General features: G+C 36.9%; 1 protein-coding gene across 3 annotated transcripts in view; it reads right to left on the reverse strand.

The window, feature by feature from the left end:
• HDAC9 (histone deacetylase 9) overlaps nt 1-12,489 on the reverse strand; it is a 294,314-nt gene that overhangs the window by 49,030 nt on the left and 232,795 nt on the right. For all 3 annotated transcript variants that reach the window (XM_068404562.1, XM_068404563.1, XM_068404561.1), the window contains one exon: nt 7,501-7,619. In XM_068404562.1, the coding sequence (XP_068260663.1) occupies nt 7,501-7,619 (119 nt within the window). The remainder of the gene's footprint in view (nt 1-7,500; nt 7,620-12,489) is intronic.

Genomic DNA, 12,489 nt, shown 5'->3' on the forward strand with positions numbered 1-12,489 from the left:
TGGGCTAGGAGTTAAAAGAAATGAAAATGCTTTCCTTCTCCCAATAAATCCTATGAAAATACTCATGTCTGAGGGTAGGTCACCAATGAAATTGTCATCTATTTTGATGTCTTTTGCATTGTACCAAGCAACCATTCAATTAGCATTCAAGAAATCACCCTAGAGAAAACCCAAATTTTGCTTTCCAAAGTGAACAACTGGAAAAAGTCTTGATGCTATTTTTTCTTGCTGCTGGTCACTGGGTATCCAGTAGTTTCCAAGAGACAAAAGGAACAAAAAGAAAATTTCTGATATGAATTAGAAGACTCCATGAAAAACTGCATGAATGATCATTGCTCCACCCCACCTCCAATGCTTTTAGCTCTGAGTCAAATGCTCAAGATCTATCTTGCTGGATAACCATCTTATCACCTTCAGTACCGCAAAGATAACTAAATTATGTTAACCGAAATCAAATCTCTGAACTCAGAAGAATTCAGACAAGAAGGCAGCTGTGGCAACTGAATTAATTTAACAGCTTTCTGCTATCAAAAGGCATCCTACTCCATCTCTCCCTTTCTCTACTGCCCCTGCTCCCTTTCTACCAGCTGTGGTACACATTGGCCCCTCCATAATCTGATTCAGCTTCACAGCCCACCAGAAATCTCTCCACTTTTTTTGCTGATTAAGTTTTCTGATAGGTTGATGAGTTAATGCTGCATATGTTTACAGAGAGATCTGACAAGAACCAGAGCCAGTGCAAGGTAAGTAATGGACAATTCAGAAGGGGAAAGGGCATGCAACTACCCTTTTTTTTTTACGGCAATGAGCTGTTGAAGTAGCTCACACTGTCTACTGGAACTGCACTCTGAAGGAGTTAGTGCCAGACTTTCCAAGATCATAGGTTCTTGTGCTGATAGTTGAGTCTAAAAGACTTTATTACTTTTGAAGAGAAGAAATTAGATATGGCATCATAAAAGCTTGCAGTTCTATTTCTAGAAATTTGGATTATGTTTAAATAGCTACCAAATCAAAACTACTATTCTGTTTAGTCAGTTGTCAGTTTGCGTGGACTCTTTTTGCCTGCTTTCCTTTAACATTTACCTATTACATTAGCCCCAGTAGTCCCAGTCAGGACTCTTTTTCAGAGTCAGGTGTCAGGGAAGTCTTTCAGACAATCACAAGAATGTGTAGTCCCTCCCCAAAAGACATTACAATCACTCTACCCTAAACAACTCACAGTCATTCCAAGGTACTGTCCAGTAGATAGTTGCAATATTATTTGGGGACTCCTTTAGAAATTAAGAGCTTCCAGGAAAAGAAACAACAAACATATTTATCATTTGCAGTACTTGAAATATTCTGAATAGTCACACAGACTATTTTAGAAATAGTGAGGCTGGCACATACGAAACCTTTTCTCTGAAACATATCTGAAGTAACAAGCTTAGACCCAGATCAATTCTACATTTGAATTCAGTGATATGCAGTTCTAGCATTTTCCTTTGGTCTGTTTCTAACACATATGCTATACACGACATGTAATGGGAAACTGAAAAGAATTTCAAGATACAGCAGAACAATTGTGAAGACTCAAGGAAACACTAGCCATTGAAGAGAAATTTCATTAAGTGATTTTTGCATGAAGCCTCTAATGTCTGAGTGTGCTACAGCATATCTATTTGTAAGGATGTTATGAGCTATCTATTTTTAAGTCTCATTTAAAGCCTTCCAGTGATGGCAAACACACCATGCTAGATTATTTGTTTCAGTGATCAGTCATCTCATTATTAAAACTGTGCACATTATTTCTGAATTTGCTTATCCCCAGATGTTAGGTATTTTATCTTTTTATAGCTTTATATGCTACATTCAGAGACCTTATTATCAAAAATCATTACTCCCTGTTGAGAGTTGGAACTGAAATGTGAAGGGCAAAGCAGAAACCAACAGGACAGGCACCTAAGTTCAACCTGGTTGCTCTTACTTGTATTCTGAGAAGTACCAGTTCCAGCCATGAGAAGAGATTTCTTGACAGAAGACTTGTAGGCTACATGTAAGTCAGCAGCCCTTTTGAAACATTAATTTCTAACACTTAGTCTGGCATATCCTTTGGAAATAAACTGTTTAGAGCATTAATTGTTTCCTCTGCTGTGATTAATCAGACAGATCGTGTACTGTACAGTGAAGTCCTCTAAGCCCTACCTGCCAAGGGCTTGTGAGGAGGAAAACTGTTCTTAGCTTTAGCACATTTTTCATTGGTCCCACTTGAATGGAGTGTGTCACAGCATAATGCAGCTTTTGATAAGTTAAGGGAGTTATTGCAATTTTCTCAAATAAAAACTTTGAAAGTTGCAAATCAGCTTAGTTAGAGTCAGTTATATTCTAGACACTGGATCAACCTTGCATCACAAATTTGGCGTAACAGTAGACAGGTATCCAAATTGACAAAATATAATTTACTCTTTAAATGCCTGCAGTGGTATCTTTTCCTACTGCTAATTGCTGATCTTATTTTGCACTCTGGTGTCAAATAGCATCTTTGGAATAAGAGGGTAAAACAACACAAAAACTCCACTTAATCATCTGAGCCCTTAAAAAAACGAGTGCTTCAGGAAGATTACCCTGAAAAAAATCTTCATTCACTTTCTTCTTTTTAGGGAACGGTCACCATTTAATGAGCAATTATGTACAATATTTACCTGAACATTAAAGTGATCTCAGTGACTTTAATGCAAGCATTACTCTAAGGGCTGCTCTACAAAACAAAGAGAAAGTACTTCACCTCAGGATAATGTTACAGAGAGAACTTCAGTCAGAAGAGTTAAATTTACAAACAGTGCTCTTACAACATCTAACAACTTGCAAATTTATGATTAGATCTGGAGGCTCTTTTTCAGACCTGTTCACTGTACAGAATTCAAATGGTGTGATAATACAATACATTTTAGCAGAGGTTGTAAAAATTAAGTATAAAATCAAGCACAGAATATATCAGCTCTGTCTTCATTAGTTCCACCTAAGCATCATCAGGATAAGATGGAAGAGTAGATTCACACTCTTTAGGCATCTCCTTGCTATTCTAAATATAGAACTCCTTTATCCCCTTTATTTCTTCCTCATTCTTTTTCTTATGCTTTACTCTCAATACAATCTTTACTTACTCCAATACAAAAAGTGGAATTGATACAGCTATGTTTCTATAATATGTAATATAGTGTGCTGATATTTTATCTGTTACTTTATTAAAAAAATACGTTTCTAGTAATAAAAAGGAAACATTAGGCCTGTCAGGAACTGAGACATGTTTACCTCTTATCTGATTATAGTTTACAGTAAAAGTAAAGCACCTTTATAGTCCCTGATATAAACAAAGGGATCTCAATGACATCAATAGTTACTCTGCATAAGAAAGCTGTGCATGAGAGAGCTCCCACTGCTGCATCCACCTTCACCACACAGCTTGGGGAACTGGTTTAACCACGCAACATGGTCAGAGCTATGCCAGTACTAAAGATGGACTTCACAATACAAAAGATAAACCGCTATTTTGGCTAATGAAGTTAAGCTTGAGTCATAAGAGAGGGGCAATAGAAAGTAAAATCTGAGATAAGTTGCTTGAATATCTCTGACAATCTGAGGCAGACCCTACCAGAAGTCAGAGAATCTCCTGAGCAGGAGTTGACACCCATAACTGATGCAAGACCTTGGGCTAAGAGGATTACCAGAAGGTTTAACGTGCCGTGTGCCTCGCTTTTTTTTTCTTTGCTTTTTGATGTTAAACTTGGTGCAGTTTTCATAGCGTAAGAACAGAAGCAAGGCAGAGTTTGTAAGTGGAGATAGTATCTTTATCAGAAAAAAAAGGTATATTTGGAAAAAGAAACTCCTTTTCAAATACAACCCCTTTTTTGGGAAGACCTTCTTCAGGACAAAATGGTTGTGCATTCAAAAGTATACCTACTGTTTCTAATTATGCTAGGTGGTCTTATAATGGTGTTGTTAATAAAGCTTGTCTCTTCTTACTAAGACATTAGGAATATAGCTGGTACCAAAGGCCTGAGAGCTCCCTGGCAGCAGAAAGTTCTGCCATATGCCACCAGTCATCTCAAGTCTTTGAAGCCCATTTTTTTTCTTAACAGAATATAAAATCCATCACAAAGTTTATGCACATGGGTTGACTATATGTTTCAAGACGTATATGTGTATCCAGGTATATACAAGCACCTTTTGAAATGGTAGCACTTCATTGAGAGAGACGATTGGAACAAAGGATAAAAAGAGTCAACAAAAAGAAAATGTGCCTGTGAAATCCTCAAAGTTGGAGTTAAAACAAATGTTTTAGTTAATGCTCATTCTCAATTCTACATTGCACCAAACAAAATCTGTTTTGGGGCCAGGTAAAAGTTAGTTAAATATTCATGAGTTTAGTGAAAACTTTTCTCCTCAAAAATCAACAGAAAAGGATGAATTGCAAAGGCAGTTGGAGAAAAAGATTTACTTAGGGAAACTGATATGAAAAGTGCAATAAGAAAGGAAAGATTCAAATTTCCCTTCCAATCCTTCTTAAACACTATCTCTTTTTTTCAATGGAAAAAGACCGTTAGTGATTTCATTACTTAAAGGAATGGGAGATAAATTAGGCAAGTGAGATATCTCCTAGCTCTGCTATCATCACTGATCTCAGTTGGCCTTTTTCCATTCTACACCCTTCTAGAGGAGCTGAGGGTCACCGCACTGTGAGAAATCTTGACATGCACATCAGACCCAAGCACTTAAAATCAGCTGCAAAAATATATATGACTATTTTGTTGCTGATGTGTTTGTTTACTAGTCTGAAATGGCAGGTCCTCAGTAAATCAGATTGTATGTCAATATAGCAAAAAATCAAAATACTGGGATAAAGCAGATTATAATTTACACCTCTCAAACTGTGTAGATTTAGTAGACCAATTTCTTCTGTATGTAATTGCCTGCTATATGGTTACTCTAAGGCTGTAATTAGTCCAATCTGTTATCTTAATCCTATGGTTTTTACTTTATGACTTGGGAATGTTGATTGGTTAATATATTTTTATTTTTCTCTTTGACTGTATTCTGAAGGAAAGACATAAATAATTCCTTATCAAGAATCTAGTGTCTCCCTAACTCTCTTTAACAGCAAGATTAGCAGCTAAGGACCCATCTTCTCTCCTTTGATGTCAATTTCTTCCTAATTTATATGGGTAAAGTTTGTATTGGGTCATAGAAATCAGAAAATTCAATATATTAAGTGTACACAAAGTGCTAAAGATTTATAAAGAAAGAATATTTTCAGGTTAAACTTTACTTTGCATTTACTTGTTTTGGGCATAATTTCTAATTATTACAAACCAATTATATTGAAAATTTGCAGGAATATCGATTTTCAGTCTTTAATATGAATGTTTCTCTTTGGACTTATTTTTTTTAATAGACTGTTCATTTTTCTACATACCACATATAGTATGCTATGTTCTAAAATGGTATGGTGGAATGTGGAGAATTTTGTTTTGGGGAAATAACAAATTCCTTTGGCTTTGTACAAAAGGCTTTATTCATCCCTCAGGTGCATGATCATTATCTTGGCTTTTCCCTTAATTTAAACAAGAGCCACCTACTGTAAATCACCTTTTTTTTGCTTACAGACACATGTTCAACTTGTAGATATGCAGCCTCTTATATTAAAAAATGTACTAAGAGTTCAGTTTCTAAAAAACATTATGAAGAGTTAATTAATTAATTAATTAATGAAAATTAACACTGATTCCAATATCAAACAGTTTTTATTTGCTGTCAGGGTGAAATTCAGTCTAACCTGGGGGGAAAATATGAATCTTACTGCAATTTGTAGTTAAGTTGCTAAAACTGCTATGTCAGGACATCACGTATGCCAAAGCATCTTACTGGAGCATCATGCATGCTTAAGGGACATGTAGCATCCATTCTCAGCTGCTAAATACAGATAATTATACAATGCTTCTCAACAAAGTATCTATTTTGTATCAGTTGGAAGCTCATCTCCCTAACACATAAGCTCATGGAATGGTGCCTCTGACCAGGAACCATACTTATGGGAAAAAATAGTGAGCGAACCTCTTAGAAAGGGCTTTTTCATGCACAATGTTTTACTAAAAATCATAACACACAGATAAGCGATACTGAAACACGCATACAGGCTGCTATGTTTCTTTCCTCTCTAGTTCAACCACCTCATTAACCTGAAAAGCTGTGCTAAAACTCAAGACACCTTACTTGCAGCCACAGGGATGTTCCTTTTCCTATTCGCTTGTGCATTAGCAAATGTGTGAGTGTCTTTGGGTAGGCCTTTGCACTGCTCTCTGCATTCTCGCTTTCCACAGTATGCCACTATGGACAGTCACTCTACTCTCCATCTATCCTTTCGTCCTTGCTATTCAGAGGAGCCTGGGCTGCATGCAGTTAAAATGAAAATAAAAACTATGTGTCTCTTCCCTGCTCCTCCTGAGGTAAACATCAACTTAATTCTACTGACCTATAACAAAAGGCAGAGGTCAGAATGACAAAATCCTCTGAGCTGGAGTCCATTTGTGCAGTGTGTTAAATGTCATTAGGTCTCATTGACTTCTCCAGACTTTTCCCAAGGCATTTGTCATTAGCAGTAGACATCCATATTTAATAACTATTTAAGTGTTATTATGGTATTTCTTGAGATACACGGAAGAAAAGTATATATATAGAAGAAAATTGTTCATAGCATTGCATTAGGAAAACATTTTGTGTTGTCTCATGGAAAGCAATTTATACATAGCAATGTTACAGGGCACATTACTGTACAGAGCGTTACTACATTACCCAGCTGGATGTTAACATCCCAGGCTCAGAATCAGTTTGGCCACAATGTCTTGTAAGAGCTAGTAACTTTGGAGTGCTACATATGAGATACCTCAGACAGACCTATCTTTCAGAAAGTATTAAATCTCTGCCATGAGCACACATTTTGGAGGACTGAAATGGACATCCAAACGTTGAGATCCAACAGAGTAGTCTTTTAGAAAATTTTGGCCTTCACAAACACTGACGTAATTCAGGATTAATGCCATCGAGCTGCAAAGATTACAATAACAAAAGAGCAATAAAGTCTAAAATCTCCAATATATATTTAAAGAGAAATAACTTACTCCAGCAATTTTGAAAATGGGGCCTATTGAAAAGCATGAAACCTCTAAAATATTATTTGAATGCCAGAAAAGTAATACTTTAAAAAGCCAAGACAAAAATGCCAAGAAGAACAGAAAGGAGCGAGCCAGAAAGGCTAACATGTTCATTTCCATCCTGTCTGTGAGCTGCACAAGATCCACAGCTCCATGGGCATCTCTGGGTATTAACTGATGGAGAGTCCCTGCTCTCAGTGACACAAGTATCAACTCACCAAATAGAAATACGGATGTAAGCTGGACTTAAAATAAGGTTGCTAATTAGAAAAAAATACCAACTCAGAAACATGCATCTTATGATGATACCTACATTTAGCTGTGACTTTGTACCCGCCCAGCGGAGGTTCGTGGCCTTCCACGGCATCAAATCCTGCTGACACCAGGACAATCTCTGGATCAAACTCATTGGCAGCTGGCATAATCACAGTTCTGTAGAGTGAAAAAAACCAACCCGTTAAAAATTAAAAGAACTTTTATTTTCATGATATAAATTGCCACAATCTCAAAAATCCACAACACAAGATATTTTCTTTTCATTAAACCAATATTCGTGGTAGCTGTCCAAAACCAAACAAAGTCCAAGGCTTCAATTAATTTCTTTCTATAGTCACTCTTTTTTCTTTTCGACAATCGAGGGGGAAAAAAAATTCAGGTACATGTGAAAGCCTCTAATATTGTATACACAGCTTTGCCTCTTTTATCCTGCTGCCTATAAAAAGCTGCCTCTTCCAGGGAAGTGACTAATGGTTTACAGAGAGCACTCAGAGCCTGAGTGGAAACCCGGACTGCTCCAGTTAGTGCGAACTTGGTGTAAATTTGAACTATAAATTTCTTTTGGGAAAATGTTTGCTTTCCAAACTTCTTTTTTTTTTCTTCTTAACATTTTAAAATGTTTATCGAAGTGGTGGGTGACTAGCAAAGGAAAAACATGAAATTCCCTTACTCAAATCCAGACTCTGTTGTCAAGCCTTTCCAAGGTCAAGCATAACAGGAATGTGACAACCACAAACTAGTGACAGCAACCTCTGCTGGTGTCAGGAAGATAATTCAGCCCTTCACAGTCACAAAGATTCCACTTTTTTTAACCCCTTCCTTGACAAACTTTGTCAGCTTATTTTCACGCTTCTCCAAACTCAAAGCATTAAAGCTGTGTTGAAGGAGAAGATAAACACTTGCATTCCACACCAATAGATGCCTTCTCTCAGGTTGACTTTCCGAAGGGAAGGCATCAGGATGGCTTTTACACTAGTGTGACAAATGCTGAGCCTCTAATGACTGCGCTAATTCAGGGGGATTCATCACTAACATTAAGACAAATACACAAATGAATGTTCTATTTCAAATATATTAACTCAAGGAAATCCCAATTGGTCTACACTGGTCAAAATCTGAAGATCAATTTTGCGCATGTGTAATACTATTTGTCTTAGTTCAATACTTATTTATTTATTTATTATTTAATCAACTTAGGCCAAAGAGGTCATGTTTTTGTTGAAAGATTAAGGTTTTCTGTGGGGAAAAATTAGCATATTAATAATATTTTAACAATTTTTTAGGTTTTTCTTTAGTTTAGTTTTTGATCTGTGTTTTATAATCTTTATTTTGTTCGGATTTCCTCAAAGGTAATTTTAATATTAGGAAAGTGTTCCTTTCACTTGTTAGTCAGAGAAAAGGAGAATTCATACTAAGTAAAAAGTCTTTGTCAGGACATACAACATTTCAATATCCTTCCACATTAGAAAAAACAGGATAGAGGCAACTTAATTTTTCTGGTGATTTCACTGAAATTGCATCGTGATTGTCTGCAGGCAAAGTGATATAATTTGTGACATATTCCTTTTTTTTACATGTCATTAGGAGGCCTCTGCTGAAATATGGATTCCAGTAGTGAGCATTACACTTCAAGAAGGACCTAGACCAACTTGAGAGAACAAAAGGAAAGAAAAAAATTCTAAAAAATATGACCTAAGTGGATAAAATTATAGAATTATAATTATTTGATTCACATAACATGAGACCAAACATGATAAAAGTCCAGAAATATATAAGTGATTGTTGCAAGAGGAAATAACCTGTTCTGCATTTCTCCTGTGGATAGGGCATGAAATAGTTGCAGCAGGAAAGCCATAGTGCAGACACTGGAAAAAGCTTTTTGATAGTAAGGACAGATGATCATTAAATAAAATGTTTAAAAAAATTGAAAAGTCTCCATCTCTTTGAGTTTTTTATAATAGGTAAAACAAATATCCACCAAGCTTGCTACAGGTTCAAGCTGACATGGCCTTGAGGCAGGAGGTCAGATTACTCCTCTTCTAGGTCTTTTTCCTATAGCACCATGATGCATAACTATATAACACAAAAAATACACATATGAATAATTACATTAGACACTACAGTGACTGCAAATTTTGCAGGCTAATCTCCACAAAGTTAGGGAACTATATCAGGAATAAAGATCTCCTATGCAAATGCATCTTATCTTTCTTATGTACATACCTTCTGATACTCTAATTATATGTTCATTGTCTGAAGCAACTCATACTTCACAAACTTCCCCACATCTGCAACACACGTGATTAGTGATGAGGTGAGGACTGTGGCTGATATGCAATCTTGATCTGTCCCCATAGCACTGTATATCTTATACACTGAAAGAAGGAGGGATCCTATGGAGAACCCTCCCTATCTGCAGCCACTTGTGCTTTTGCCCTCCTCTTCTCCATTCACATTTCCTCAAATTCAAGTCAGGCTCTGTTTTTTATTTCTTCATGTCATATAAAGTGGCAGCGCCACAGAATACAGCATAGACAATGCTCAGGAGTCAGAGGGTGGAGTGTGTTCAGTGCAGACAGAAGCTCTGAAAACTCAAGTTCCTGAGCACTAACAAACCTAACCAGGCTAAGATAGAATAAGATTTTTGAAAGTCTTATAATTTGGAACATTGGGAAAATCTACCACACTTCTACCACATTTCAAGACCTTGCTCAAATGCATAAAGATGTCAGCACATTTTTTATAACTTGGGCAAAACAATGCATTTGACCCTTAATCTCATTCTTAGAAGCAGCAAAAATTGTTTAGCCACAGTTTCTTCAAAATTTTTGTCAAATAAATATGTCTGACATGAAAACTGCCAGCCACACTGGGTAACATTAGTAAAATTATTAAACACTGAAAGCAACGTCTTTCAACACAAAGCACTAGGAATAGCTGTTAACACCATCTTTAATAGTACTGAACAGGAAATAGTAGCATATTCATAAATCTCTACAGAAATGATATATATAGGAATCTCAGCTGAAGGAAGAAGGTGGCTATAAGGATAATAATCGAAGGTGGCATTTAGAATTCACTGTTCTGTTACTGCTTTTGGTATTACCTGAATTCATTCTTACCTGAATAAGACCTAGAGGGTTTTTTCTGAAAGAAAGAATTTTTTCTTTTAAAAGTTTACACAGTGTCTGTCAAATTTCACCAGAAGAATAGCACCCTACTCTGCTATAATACTGTCTCACAAATTATGACAGAACTTTGTTGCTGCTACTCTCTATACTATATACTATCTACCAGAAGAGCTAACCTATGTGCTCACAAGACCTGTGTCATTGTCCATTTCTCTTTCTTCCTCCATAATATTGAGGGACTCGGAATGTCAGAGCTCATCCATTTTACACTGTTCTTGAATTAATACTGAACAGAAACTCTAAGGACATTTCTTTAAAGAAGATATTATGGAAAATGTAATCTGTTTACTAGGATAGCAAGCTTGACTCTCCTCTAAAACATCTCAGGGTGTCTGTGTTCCTTTTTGCAGCAGCCAAGGCTACTATTTGGTCTTTCAAAAACATGACAGCTGCAAGTTCCTCAATTGCAGAGAGGACCACATAGACATCTAGTTTCTAAATCTCTAATCCAGTCTTCCTCTACATTAATCAACAGACATTTAAGGTTGCTTCTCTTTTGAATAACTACTATGAGATCTCTGCTCAGAGAAGAGCAGCTTAATGTCTGGAAAACATCATAGCATTTTGTTTTGGACTTTGTGCAGGTAGGACTTCTCTAACCTTTGTCTTGCCTTGGCAGGAACTCCTTTGCAGCACAAAACACACATGCAAATTCCTTCACAAAAGCGAATGATGGTATCTTATGAAGTGCTATAAGGAATCATATTCATATGTTTTTAAAATGGACTAAATTTCACCAGGACATAAATAAAATCTTTTGGCATTTGCCACCTCTCAGGCTTCAGCGCCTTCATTATCCCTGAATTACTGTCTTTAGAAAAATGTTTTGAGGTTGGCAGTTGTAAAGAAAGCCTACACAAAGCACTAGATTCCTTCCTTTTTTTTTTTTACCCCAAAGCAATGCGAAGCTCACTTCTCCCTCATAAGCAGGCTTCTCCTACCTCAGGAGAGTGAGGACAGTTGGACAGGCAGGGACAGCTCCTGACCCTTCACTGTCTCTTGGGAGTAGAGAATCATCAGAACCTTTGTCTTGCTCCTTTCCCATCTCATCTACACTCTGGAGGGCACAGCAAGGTGCAAGAAAGAGGAATCATCCATCGACTGCCTCCTCGGGAGCTTCATAAACATAGCACTTCCCTTCTCAATTGCCTAAGAACAGAATCCTCTGAATCAGATAATAACAGAAATTATAGGGTTTTTTTAAAGCATACAACTAGCATTGATCCTACACCAACAGACATTCATGTTAACCTTCCCACATTCCTCAGACCAACCCTATGCACAGAAATCGGGCTGCAGCTGCCAAGATTTGTTACGGTGAGAAGGGTCAAAACTCTGCTCATCAGAAATCCTTTGCAATGGTGCATAGGCAGCCTGTACTCAGACTTAGGTAGAAACAGTTATTATCTTACCCCCAGCAGGAGTAAGAAATATGATTTGACTTCTGGCCAAAGGTCACCAGAGAGGTACAGACTGGGGACTGTCAGGCCATCAACTTCCTCCTTGAGGCCAGTTGGTCTGCAGGGGTAATCAGCAAGCAAGTTACTGCTGGGATCCTTCTCTGACAAAAGTAGTATTTTTTTTCAGAAGATAAGTGAATTTTATTCTTCCACTATGACTCACACTGTCCTCTACTCCCTTTTCCAAAGAAAATAAAACACATAAAAGATATTTATGTTCTGTGATCCTGAATCGTATAGAAGCATAAATATTTGGTATACCATATTCACCTAATGATGACAGCAGAGTTACAGGGGCATCTTGCCTGGCTGACTGTTTCTTTCTTTTCTTTCACATTTTTATTAACAAACTTGTCAAAGCCTGAAAGCTTGGGC

The sequence above is a fragment of the Nyctibius grandis genome, chromosome 7 (assembly GCF_013368605.1).
Source record: "Nyctibius grandis isolate bNycGra1 chromosome 7, bNycGra1.pri, whole genome shotgun sequence".
Lineage (NCBI taxonomy): Eukaryota > Metazoa > Chordata > Aves > Nyctibiiformes > Nyctibiidae > Nyctibius > Nyctibius grandis.